The 13,568-nt window shown below is 44.1% G+C and overlaps 1 protein-coding gene across 6 annotated transcripts in view; it reads right to left on the bottom strand.

The window, feature by feature from the left end:
* LIMCH1 (LIM and calponin homology domains 1) overlaps nucleotides 1-13,568 on the bottom strand; it is a 346,004-nt gene that overhangs the window by 88,407 nt on the left and 244,029 nt on the right. For all 6 annotated transcript variants that reach the window (XM_062213687.1, XM_062213685.1, XM_062213686.1 and 3 more), the window contains exons 5-7: nucleotides 12,492-12,522; nucleotides 10,505-10,615; nucleotides 3,450-3,645 (exon numbers count right to left, since the gene is read on the bottom strand). In XM_062213687.1, the coding sequence (XP_062069671.1) occupies nucleotides 3,450-3,645; nucleotides 10,505-10,615; nucleotides 12,492-12,522 (338 nt within the window). The remainder of the gene's footprint in view (nucleotides 1-3,449; nucleotides 3,646-10,504; nucleotides 10,616-12,491; nucleotides 12,523-13,568) is intronic.

The raw sequence follows: 13,568 nt of genomic DNA on the forward strand, positions 1-13,568 counted from the left end.
GTTAACTTTGTGACACAGGGAAATTTAAATCCTTTGGGGGCCTGTGCTGTGGCGAGCGGGTAAAGCTGCAGCCTGCGTATGGACACTGGTTCTTGTCCCGGCTGCTCCACTTCTGATCTAGCTCTCTGCTGTGGCCTGGGAAAGCAGTGGAAGGTGGCCCAAGTCCTTGGCTCCCTGCACCCATGTGGGAGACCTGGAGAAAGCTCCTGGCTCCAGCCATTGTGGCCATTTGGGGGGTGAACCAGCAGATGGAAGACCACTCTCTCTCTCTCTCTCTCTGCCTTTGCCTCTGCCTCTCTGTAACTCTGCCTTTTGAATAAAATAAATAAATATTTTTAAAAAATAAATCCTTTGTACCTTTGGGTCTGCACGGGACACACAGAGGTGATAACACAGCTCTCAAGCTGTTGGGAGGATTGAATGGGAAGTGGCCACCATGGTACAGCTTCAGAAAACACTAGCACTCTTCTTACATGAGGCCAGGAGGTCAAACGGTTCTGAGTTCACATCTTCCTGCAAGCCTGGACATTCACTAGGGTGGCTTCCCTATTTATGTCCAAAGTTAGGGAGACACAGCAGAGCACGAGGTGATGATACAATCTGATCAAAGATTGACACTCCCTTTCCACTCAGCTGCATTTCTCTCCCCCTTACAGCAAGTAGGGGTCCTTGTGTCTTTAACTATCTTTGCCATATACAACTTCAGCCCTTGGCTTTTTAACTTTCCTCCAGCACTCTTGTTTTCTCATCCCTTATTTCTCTCTCTTAATTTATTGTTTATCTAAAATATAAGTTATTCATTCAACATGATGCATCATATTTATAAATAGGCCCTTAATTTGAAAAGTACCTGAGTGGAAGATTTTGCATTTTCATCATTTTTTTAAGATTTATTTTATTCCTTTAGAAGGCTGAGTGACAGAGAGACAGAGAGATAGAGAAACACATCTGCTGGTTTATTCTCTAAATAGTCACAATGGCTGGGGCTGGGCCAGACTTTAGCCAGAGAACAGAGCTCCATCCAGGTCTCCCACGTGGGTGACCAGGGTCCCACTGCTTGGGCCATCTTCTGCTACTTTCCTAGATGTATTCACAGGGAGCTGGATTGGAAGTGATGCAGCCGGGGATTGAACCAGCGCTTGGATGCCAGCGTTGCAGGCAACAGCTTAACCCACTTTGCCAGAACACCAGCCCCTGAATTTTCTTCTTCAATGAGACCTATTACATGGTCTCAGATGGGATGCTGGTGAAGATGAGAGAGGAAGTGGGCACTCCTCTAGCAAGACAGGCTGGCTGAACTGACCATGGGACGCTACAGCTTTGTGCTATGAGGGGCTCCTGATTGTCCTTACTGAGTGAGTCAGTGGACACCAATAATAAATAGAAAACTCTCCATATGAGCCAGCATCCAGTTGAAGCATTTCAAGGGATGACCTCCCTGAATTATCAGTCTTAGGAAATAAATTTTCAAGACTTACAAAAATATATATTCTTCCAAATTTGGAAGTGTTTGTTAGGACTAGCAATCTTTTTGATTAGTATCACTTAGAAAAAAAAACAGCATAAACGCTTAGAAAACCCAATGTGTATTTGGCTAAAATCATGGGACTTTTTAAAAAAGGCAGATAAAAAATGTGTTTTCTTTAAAAACCTCATTAGGTCTTGATTAGTTTACAGGAACATAAGCCTCAAGGTATCAGACTGATTGGTAAAATCTGTGTTAGATGCTCTTTCATGAATGGTGTTTGGCAACGCTGCATTTCACGTTATTCTTTAGACAGAGAAAACATTTATCAAAAGGCTCTAGCTTATCAGTCTTAATTGCTGCAAAGTAACTTGTGCCTCAATACATATTAGCATAATATTAGCAATCACCACCTCAAATCCCTTCAAGATGTGGTCCGTCTTAGATTCTGCACCCCTTGAAGCTTATGGCAAAAGAAATAAAGGGTCTATATTACGGGTTATAAAAAACTAGGATGAAGAAAATGCAATAAAGCACAACAATCGAAACAATATGGATGAAATAGTTGGGTTAAAATACGTTTTATTAAAGTAAATCTACATTTTGGCTTTGTTAAGGCTCAAGTAGATGGTGGGCTTGGCATTTCACTTCTAGTGCTGTGGGTGGTATGGAAGATGTCATATAAAATTTTAGAAATGTTTTTCAAGAGGCTCACAATGCACCATGGAATTCTTCAGGGGTCACAGACTATGGAGCCCTGCGGCTAATCTATTTGCTGGAAAGTTTAAGTTCTAAACAAAAGCAGTAGGGCAGTCATTCTAGAATAAAACATTTATTAGGCACAGAGAAAGAAGTGCGAGTACATTAGGCTCAAGAGCATACATTTTGGGCTTACTTCTTCAATCTGACATGGTCCTGCCACTTCCTGACTGTGACTTTTTGGGGGGCTATTATTTAACTTCCCCAAGGCTCATTTATGAAACAAACATCAGATGGGGAGAGTCACAGTTTCCTGGAGGGATTCGGTGAGATGCTGAGTGCCGATAACTAACTCACTCTTGGGACCTGGACATTAGATAATCAAATATGTTCATAGTATAGAATTGCTCAGCTGAAAGGAATCTTTTAGCTACAAAAGATAATCTTGATCTCAGACAGTAGGCTTAATCTAGAAATACTATCATCAATTAAGGAATACACTTAACCAAAGAAACAAACTCCCCAACTTTGCAAGTTTACACATGCGCAGCCAAGCTGCCGGCCCTCTACGATTACGAAGAAGCTAGGCAAGCAAGGCAAACAGCTTCTGAGAAATAGGCACTGGATTTACATCAGGTTACATGACTACACATATTTGTGAAGAACAATGATCATTCCTTAGAGGTGAGATAAAATCTGCAGGATTTCAATCAAACCCAGAAGAAACGGGCAGTCTGGGTTGGCACTACACAGTAACGGCCACCTGCATCGAGCCAGCCACTGGTCAGGTATCACATGCATCAAACAGATTGCCAAAAACCGTGCCAATTAAAGTTGCAAAATCCCAGGCTTCAGAACACTCGTAAGTGTAGGGAGTGCATTTCCAGTCTGCTGGAAGTTGATCCATTTTCACGTAACACAGTGCGGTACTCAAATATTTCCCTTCCTCCTATCCAGAGCATATAAACCGGCACACTTTATGAGCTAACGGTCCACACAGCGTGGTAATTCACAGAGACCAAGGGAGGAGTGATGTAACACATTTTCCAATCAAAGATCTCCTCACTGGGGCAATGTTTAAATAAGCCTCTGGCAAAGCCACCCCAAATTCCAAGGATCACGAAAAACACTCAAAGACATTTTTCTACCAGTTGATAGAATGACCAGCATCCAGCAAAGTGCATGCGAAGCCCACCTTCCCAGTGCCTGACCCTCCACCACTGACTATGCTCCCCCAGTTAAGGTTTAATTCCCAGATGTGCAGTTTGCTAAGACTCCGACCTACCATCGCTGCTTCCCCTGAGCACTACATCTGGCGAAGGTGTCTGCCTGGAACGGGAGCCGAAGGAATCGAGGCTGTCGAAGGAGTCATCGCGACCGTGCCGAGGAGGAGAGAGGGAGTCGCTGCGCTCGGAATCCCAGCAGTCGATGTAGCCACTGTCTCGGATGCTGCGCTTAGGACTCTCAATGTCATCAGTCTCCTGTCGAGAAATAAAATGAACTGTTTACACACACGACTGCAATAGACGGAGAGCGTCTACGGTATCAGGAAAATCAGCCTCCAGCAGTCTGCAAAAAAATCCAGTGCATCGCGTCACTCTGAGGAGCTTCCGGCAACCAGCTATGGGATGGGTCATCATCTCCAGGTCACCACTCAATTCCTGGGCCCTTCTCTGTTGCACTTCTCCCAGCCGGAACACCATGCACATTTCCCAAAAGACCCCCAGTACCTCCTACCCCATACTGTTACAGCCAAACAAACAAACAAAAGCAAAGGAATTAAGAATAAAGGACCCCAAAGTTCAGATTCCAGGACTACAATGACAGAGAAAAACAAGAAGGACAAACAAAACCCTTCACCTTGCCCTGTCTCTCGGAATCCATGGCTGCATGTCTGGCCTGGGAACGCGCTGTGCAACTGCTCCTGTTGCCGCCGTCTGGCAAATGCAGGCAGCATTGGGTTCTGCAGCGCTATCGGACCTGCAAAACCGTAGAGCTACACGCTTCCATGTCCTGCTACCTTGGAGGGAAATTCCAGCTCTGAAAGGGAGCTGTCTTTCTGAGGCAAAAAGTTAAAAAAAAAAGGGGGGGGGGCAGTGAAAAATATGCAAACGGCTTTTCCTGATGCCTCAGAAGAATCCAGGCATGCTCTTGCTCTCGGCCAGCACTTGGCGCTGGGGGAGCTGCGAGCACTTGTAGCTGACCCACATGTTCAGAGCAGGGAGAACAATGGCTGTCTTTGACAGCCTGTGATTATAAATTCTTTCCAGCACAAGCAGCACATACTAAAACACTGAAACTCCAGCAGAAGAAAGGTCAGTCAAAGCCGTCCTCACCCTCGTATTATAATAAAAGCCTTGTTCCCACCAGTGCCTTAGCATTCATTACAATAGTCCGGGCTGGCGAAAACAAAAATAACTCTGGTCACTCAAAGATAAACCTCACTTTAATATCCCCCAGACTGTCGCTTACAAGAAGGACTACGGATGACTCTGCAAAGACTGGCAAGTCACTCGGTGGATTTTCCAGAATGCTCCCAAAGGTCCCTGTGCCCTTCCCAACAGAAAGGAAAAATAAAGAAGTATTCTCCCTGTTAGCAAGTCTGGAAACTGCTCAAGAGCATCGAAGATGCTCACAGGAGCCCGCGGCTTTGTTCCGTGTGCTTCTGTCAATGACAGCCAACTCCTCTGACCCTGCTTCCCAGAGGGAGGGACAGGGGTTCTGTCCATCACAAGGCACCTGCAGGTTTTGCATCAAGAGAGGGGAATAGGCGAGAGAGCAAGGGCAGGGCGGAGGGGAGCCCCCTGCAGGCTCTGCACGGAGGTGCTACCAATGCCCTGGGGTGGGGGGAAGCAAGAAGCCGTCCTTAAGCCAGCAGCAGGGGTGTGTCCAGTAGAGCTGACCCTCCTGAGGAAGGCAGGCATTACAGCTTTGGAACTCCATCCAGGTGGTGTGCTTGCAGGTCAAGTGTTAATCAGGAGTTGAAGAGAAGTCAGGCCTGACTGGCTGGGAAAGGAAGAGCTGAGGATTCATGGCGAAGTCTGAACCCGCACTGGTGCTGCTGGGACGCTTACGTGTGCTAACACACAGAGAGCCTTCAGAAAAGTGCCAGACGCGGACTAAGCACCGTGGTTGTCATTACTGCCATCCCCTCAGGTACGTGAATTTCAATATAAAATCACGTGCCAGTTGTAGACAGAGCTATGGGGACTCACACACTCTTTCTCCATTATAAGCTCTATCTGGATTTACTTCCCCATCAGCGAGGGCTGATACGCAGGGAGCTGGGCCACGGGTCACCTCTGGATGTGACACCCCTACAAGCTGTGTGTGCAACACTACAAAGTGGGATTTTCAAGAAAACATCACCAGAAAGGCCCCCTGAAGGCTCAGGTGTCTCCCCCCTCCCCTTACTCTACAAACCACAGGAGATGAGAAAGGAGGAAAGAGAAAGTCGGCACGTTTCCTAGAGCTTCAGCTGCTGTCTCAGAGTTATTACGGGAAAAATAAACAAAACAGCCATTATGTTCATGACTGGGTGGAAAGAGTATGGTAAAACCCTGCACCAAGTGGGCAGCTGCATGGCACGGCCAGTTTGAAAAGTGAAAACCAGGCCTCGTGGCTATCCTTGGCCAAGCCAGTCCTCCGCCAGGAACCTGAGGGTGAAGGCAGAGGTTGCCACTCTTGCTAGAACTAAAGATGTGGACATTAGTTAGCTGGACAATTTTATCAGCTTCTATCAAGCCATCAAAGTTGATTTTTTTTGCTCACCTAAAATTGAGCTTTTGAGGGAGGGTAGAAGATCCTCGTATGAACCACACAAAGGCTAGGACAGCCCCACTCTGCTTTCATGGATCTAATTACATCATCTGTGTGTCTGTGCTTCTCACTGAGCAGTCCCATAGCTTTGTGTCTTCAACACAGAGCACTCCCCGGGAGATAAGAGTCAAATCAGTTCCCTGTGCTAATTGCTTGCTGTTCTTGTAAAAGTGTGTTAATGAACTACTAGCTTCTGAGAGATGTTTGACTTACCCCACTCATCTGTCCACTTCTTATGCCGCTTTGTCATAGAAAATGAGCACCAGCTAGGATTGGCGTATGACTTATGGCCTCCGAAGAGCCTGTTTTACCACTCAACATTTTCTGCTTCCTCTGTGATTTATATAAGGCAGCTAGCTCCTTTCCTGGAGTGGCTCAGGGTTCGACTTTTCCAGCATGATCACTCATGCTCCACCCACCACCCTCTGCTTATGTAAGCAACTCACCCTACAAACATTTATTGGGCATCTTTTATGTGTCAGGCACTGTTCTAGTCCTGAGGACAAAACATTATGTCAGAATCAACCAATGTTCTGTCCTCATGAGCCTTATGTTCTATTAAGAAAGGCAGAAACAAACGGAAGAACATACAAGTGAATGTGAAGTCAGGTGATGAGTGTCATGGAAAAAATAAGGCAGTTGATGGACTAGAAGTTGATAGCAGTTTCCAGTCGAGGCAGGGGACTTGCATTTGGTTGCCCATCATGCTTCCTCCTCTTTATCCCTTTCCTCTAGTGATGCCCTACATTTCCTGAAAAGGGAGAGAGTTACGCCAACCATGGTAGCCCTCTGATCTTAGGCACTAGTTCAGGAGTAGGACTCACATGGACCAGAGTACACTCTTAGGAATTGTATACTAAGGCTGAGAGGAAGCATTCCACAGCCTTTTGGGCCAAGGAGCTAGAAGCAAGTGATCCTAGGGCTACTGTTGGCTGTGTTCCCTGTTATAAAGGAATGTTGGCCCATGGGAGAAAGAATGAATTCAAGGAGAGATCAAGGGCTGGCACTTTGGCACAGTGGGTTAAAGCTGCCACCTGCAGCACCGGTATCCAATATGGGCACTGCTTAGAGTCCTAGCTTCTCCAATTCTGATCCAATCCCTGCTAATGCTCCCAGGAAAGCAACAGAATATGGTCCAAGTCCTTGGGATCCTGCCACCCATGTTGGAGACCTGGAAGAAGCTCCTGGCTTCAACCTGGCCCAGTCCTGGTCATTAGGGCCATTTGGGAGAATGAACCAGAAAGATCTCTCTTTCTCTGTCTCTCCTCTCTCTCTGTAACTCTTTCAAATAAATAATTTTTTAAAAAGGAGATATCAGAAGAGATGAGAGCAAGATGTAGGAAGGAGGAACCTAAAGAGTTGGCTTTCTAATTTCAGTCCGTGAGTTCTCTGGAGCCAACCCAATCCCCATGGTTTTCACTCCAATCTCAGAACTCTTGCAGTAACTCCCCTTTGTTTAGCTTAAGTGACTCTTCTTTGGGAGGCTTGCCCCGACATACCCAGGCTCAGTGAAAGGCCACTGTCCCTGTGCTTACAGAGATCCTTGGCATATACAGCAACAGCAGCAAGCTATGTATACCTACTGCATGCCAAATGCTATGCTAAGGGCTCTGCATGCATTATCTCTATTATTGAACTTGACAAGCTACACTACAGCTAATAAATTTTATTTACATTTTTCCCACTAGAAAAAGGAATGTAAAAAAAAAAATTCTGGCTAATCTCCTTGGCGAAAGGAAAAAGTTTCATTTCAAATTTATCTCATCCTGTATATGCGCAGAAGATTCCAGTTGTCCCTCCAAATCTGTTTTACACTTCTGTCTAGTGAAAATACTCACAGACTTTAGTTGAATTAAAGTCTACTTTGTCCAGTCTTTCCTTATAGCTTGGTATGGATATGTGACCCAGTTCAAGTCAATAAGATACAAGCAGGAGTTGTTTTAGTCTGTTTCTGTTGCTATTAACAGAAAACCACAGACTGGGTCATTTATATGGAAATTAATTTCACAGAGTTCTGGAGGCTGGCAAGTCCGAGATCAAGGTGCAGCATCTGGTGAGGGCCCTTTTGCTGCATCCTCGGATGGTGAGAGAGCTCACTTGAAAGCAAAGCTCCCCCTCCCATAACTAGCACCTCTTCAAGGTGCCACTTCCCACAATATTTGCATTGGTTGCTATGACAATTAAGTTACAGCAGGAATTTTGGAGGAGACATTCAAACCACAGCAGTATAGAGTATAATTTCCCAGAACTGTGTTTAAAGGGAGGGCATAGGCCCCTCTCCCCTGTTCTTCCTTTTTCCTGGCTTGATTGTGGACATAACTGTGAAAGCCTGAACCTCCATCTTGGGCCAGCAAGTGAGAAGACAGAGTTTGATGTTGGTGGTGGAAAAAGACAAAATGAGTCTAGACCTTCTTGATGGCCATGGAATTCTCACACCAGTCCTGCACTGCTCACATCGAGAACTCATTTATTTGAGTTAGAAATAAAGTCTACTGTATTTTAGCTATTTTGAATTTTTCATGCTTCCCAGCTGAATGCGATCCTACCTAATAAAATGAGATAACATACATTATAGATAAAGCCAATATTTCCAGAAACTTAACCAGTAAAGTTCATTGACTCTTCTTTGAATAAAGATGTGGGAGTCCCATACCTGGGCTTGAGTTCAGAGTCATGCTATGTCCAGCGACACTAATCACTCCATCATGCCCTGCCATGGCATCTGCATTCATATAAAAGGGTAACAGCTATGAGTAAGCGGTCATTTCCAGGCAGCTGAAGTAACAAGCTCTCAGTAGAAAGGGAGGCTAGGAAAGATGGAGAAGCCAATTGCTGCACAGGTTATAGAGGAGGTAAGAACTGCTACTAATGAGAAGAAACCTGATCGCAACAGAATGCAGCAGGCAATGGTAAGCCAGAACTCCGAAAGTGTTTAACAAAGACGATCCATCCATCATTATTCAAGTCCACATTTAATATAACAACAGTAAAGCTTTAGACTTCCCAAATCCAGACTGGAACTTATTTCTGTCATTTCTCTAGGGCTAGATCTGATGAAAAATTAAAGGACAAATAAGAACTAAGACTAAGAATTGTGTGGATGAATTGGTTTTATTTTGAGAGGAACTGGCTTGAAGGACTTCCTTTATACACGTAACAACAAATATAAGAACTGTGTCCATTTATAAATATGTGAGCCAGACTGGCTCTGGCCAAGTAGAACTATTAGCATTAATTTAAGGAAAGGAGGATAAATCATCAGAAAGTTGGAGTAAATGTGCAATTTCAGTATTAAGAGAAAAATTGTAAAGCACTGAATGACTCTCAATTTGCATTGATACATTTATTTTTCACATAAGAGACATGAGGACAAGTAGGGTCTCAATTACTTGTGTTCTAATACGGGCCTTATCCAACATACACGGATGCTGATTGCAAGCAAGCCTTACCTGTCCACCACGGCTGGTTGGGAGGGTTTCTCTGGAGGAAAACTCCACGCCAGCACTTGATACCACTTACCTAGATTGCTGAACCCCCAAATCGAACAACCAGGTGGAAATACACAACACATGCTGCTATTTCCTGGACAAACTTCTACCTTGGGTCACTCTTTCTCACAGTCCATTAAATCAAGCCTTTAATAATGTACATAATATTTTCCAAATTTCCAGATCACTCAGATGTGATGGCCATAGAAGGCACATTTTGTCAAAGAATGCTTCTAATTAATCAGAACTTATACGGGGTGGATGCGGGGGGAAGAACTTGGCTGGCATTACCTCACCCACTCCAAGGCCAGGATGGGTAAGCAAAATGACCTTTAGGACAAAAGTGCAGAGCAAGTCTTCATTTTTGTACAATACTGCATTGTTTAATTTGAGCATTATTTCCCCAAGAAAACAAGCACTGAGCTACTTGGCATCCACAGCTATGTCCCGACAGACTGAATTTGCTCTTTTGGAATTCAAGTTCGATGGTGCTCAGAGCTCCCATTCTCCAAAGAATATAAAAGTTCAGGGAGGGGCTGGTGCTGTGGCGCAGTGAGTTAAAGCCCTGGCTTGCAGTGCCAGCATTCCATATGGGTATTGGTTCGAATCTCAGTTGCACCACTTCTGATCCAGCTCCCTGCCAATGCACCTGGGAAAGCAGCAGAAGTTGCCCCAAGTGCTTGGGCCCCTGCACCCATGTGGGGACCTGGAAGAAGCTCCTGGCTTCAGATTGGCCCAGCTCTAGATGCTGCAGCCATTTGGGGAGTGAACCAGCAGATGGAAGACATCTCTCTCTCTCACTCTGTCTCTACCTCTCTCTGTTAACTGTTTCAAATAAATCTTAAAAAAAAAAAAAGTTCGGAAGGTGTGAGCTGTATGAGCCAAAGGTGTCCTTGGTTAGAATAGCTGTCATTTCCTTGAGTGCGTGACATCTTTGGCCTATACAATTCCACCATGCCAAACTGAACAAGGCAATGTGTTCCTTCCCCACCTTGTCGAAACCTCAAGGCATCAAGGAGAAAAGCCAAGTTACCTTTCTCATCTGAGCCCACAAGCCTTCAAACTCCTTCAGGTTCAGAGTCGTTCCGCTGTAGGATGCATAGCTATTTGCAGCCTTTCCCAGCCAATAAATGGTCACTAGTACCTGTGGAACAGAACAGTGCACAGAGTTGGAATGGTGTTTAAAACGAAGGACCCAGGAATGCTGCAAGAGGAAAGCAGGAAGGTGCCACTGACCGACAGAGCCACCCTCCGGGACCTAGCCATTAACTGTCAATCATCGAGTAAGAACCACTGCTGACTCAGCACAAACATGACTCCGCTGTGAAAATCACACTGTAGTTTTCACCGAAGTTAGGTTGTGGGGAAGTGGATCTCCATGAGCAAGAAGGAAAAATAAGTCCTCCAAAATGACTTTCATGTAGGGAAGTTTTCACAATGAGGCAGGGGCATTTTTCATGAAATCATTGGAGATTTTACTCAGACAAGCAATGAAGGAGGTGGTCAATTCCTTTTGAGAGAGGTGCTTTTGAAGGCCCCAAATTTCTGCTTGTGGCCACAGACATTCTGCTAAGACCAAAGGAGTAACAAAGGTGTAGTAGTGGGTCCCAGCAGATGCTCCATCGTTCAACTAATTAAGGTCAGAAGAAAGCAATGCAATGAAGGATATCAGCCAGACACCCTGCTTTGGGGTTTAGATGCTCATGACTCTAAGATGGGAAGTTTTTCGTTTTGACAAGGTTGCTGCCTTGGATGTTTGGGAATGTCTGTGAATATTCAGTGGTCAGAGGCGAGGCTCCTCAGTGAATTTGTTCACTTTCCAAAGAGACTGTCCACAAAAGCAGATGCTTTTCTGCATTGACTTTCCCATAAAACCCAACAGGAGTTGGCTGAGGATGAGCTCCTTAAAAATGAATTATGGGGATCCGAGGCCCATATAAAAGCTCAGACTATTATTTTATGCTCACATTCTGTCTCATTGCTTGCAGCAGGCTGGGACATAATTATTGTCCCTCCTTCTACTCGGTAGACCAGAAACTGCTTTGGACAACATGATATAGGTGCACAGTTCCAGCTGGCAACAGGCCCAAAATATGGTTCTGTGCATCACTGCTAGGATGTGATTCTGTTTCCCACCTCGGTGGGAAAATTCTGCTTTATGAATACTTCAAAACTTCCAGAAAGACTTTTTAAACTGATTGCTTACAAATAAATTTCCAGAGAACAGACGATTCCACACATAGGATATTAACTAGGACTATAAAACAACAAATATGTGCTAAGAGTATGAGGCTGTATTGAAAGAATGGAAGATGGGCTGCACTGGATTTTAGATTATGGTTTTCTGCTTGGCTTACAACTGTATGATGAAAAATGGTGTATACCTCTAGTCTGATAGAGGAAGAGAAGATAAGAATCAATCAAACATACTAGAACCTGGGAAAGTTTTTAAGAAGATTACAGCCAATTTTTCCATTTTTGAGAAGGTCACTCCTTACATTCCTCAATCTCAATTTAAAATCAAAGAGCATTAACATACTTGCCCTTAGGAAATTAGATCTAACTATACAAAGCTGACTTGGGAAAATACTAATAAAAACTCAAAAGATAAATAGGAAAACAGTACAGGCCCAAGGCAGTCAACACTAACATCATGTGGATCTTTCCCTAGAACAGTTTGCCCAGCTACCCCATTGAATAATCCCATCTGTGCCTACAAATGCGAAGGGGCTAAGGTTCGTGTTGTGACTGATCATCTGTGCTTAAGAAGCTGAAGCCCAAAGGAGCACGCATTTTTATTTATTTCTGGTCCAGCACTTATCTAATTAAAGAGAAACCCCCCAAATCTAGGCTTCTCATCTCTATCGCAGTCGTTAATGATCCTATCAGAGACAAATTCCTTTTGTTCTCAGAAGGACTCTGTCCAGCAACGCCTCTGAGAGGCAATGAACTTAGCTCAGTTTTACACTTGAATCATCAAAGTCAGAGGGAAGTTTGGGAAGCAAAATTCAAGCACTTACATTTCTCAGCTTCCGACTATAATCGAGGCTCCTAAATAAGGAAAAGGAAGAGAAAATATGATCAGCATAGCAGTTTCTTCACTGTGATCTCTCCTTAGACACCTTTAAGGCATCCTTGCAGCTAACAAACACAACAAAATCGGAAGAACATATTCATTGATTAAGGCCTAAGACTGGTGATTTCAGAATACAATTACTTAGAATTACTTAAAATTACTTAGGAAATAAAACACAGAAAAAAAATGAATGTCATTATGTTATTAGATATCTTCTACAACTTTAAAAAATGATGAAAAGATGAAAGCAAAAAAAAAATCTATAAAAGGTCTAAAATTTTTATGGGAAACAAGTTCAGGAGACGGAACATGAAAATAAAGGCTCATTGACTAAAATTGTGTTTCAGAGATAAAATCATGCTTTGTCCATAGTAGGAGCTCACAAAATATTTGCTGAGTGACTTCCACATAACAACCAATTATGTGAAAATACTTCCAAGCTTTTACAGAATCACACTCGGGAGCTGCCCGGGTCCTTCTGGCCTTTTCGGCCAATCGCTGTGACTCCCTGGAATGGTCCTTGCTGTGCGCTCCTGTGGGCTGTGCTTTCAGCTCCCGTCAAGGTTGTCTGGCTTCCATTACAGGTACAGTTCCGTAAATTACACATGCAGTAATCATTTGCAGGTTTCCCTTCTCTTTTTCTTTTGGTTGACTCAAGTTACTTCTCCAAAAAATGTAAGAAAAATTACCCACCATGAAAGCTAAAATAGAGTTTTTTTTTTTTTTAAAGACAATTTTAGAAAAGCATCCGGATTTCCTCTGTGGGATCCACTCCTGTACCTTACTGCTTCCGCTAGTAACTGAAATCAACAGGGTGCTTTGCACCTCTGCTGATCTCTGCTTAGCCCTCACAGGGAGAAAACACAGCAAAGCAGTAGTTCCATTTTTCTCAGCTGTAAAATCTACACATGCTAAACACGGCTCCTCTCCACTGCCAAATGAACCCAGCAGCAACTTCCAAAAAACCTGCGAAGCAGGGAGCTAACTCATGCTCCACGCCTCAATAAAACTAGAAATAACA

The sequence above is a fragment of the Lepus europaeus genome, chromosome 16 (genome assembly GCF_033115175.1).
Source record: "Lepus europaeus isolate LE1 chromosome 16, mLepTim1.pri, whole genome shotgun sequence".
Classification (NCBI taxonomy): domain Eukaryota; kingdom Metazoa; phylum Chordata; class Mammalia; order Lagomorpha; family Leporidae; genus Lepus; species Lepus europaeus.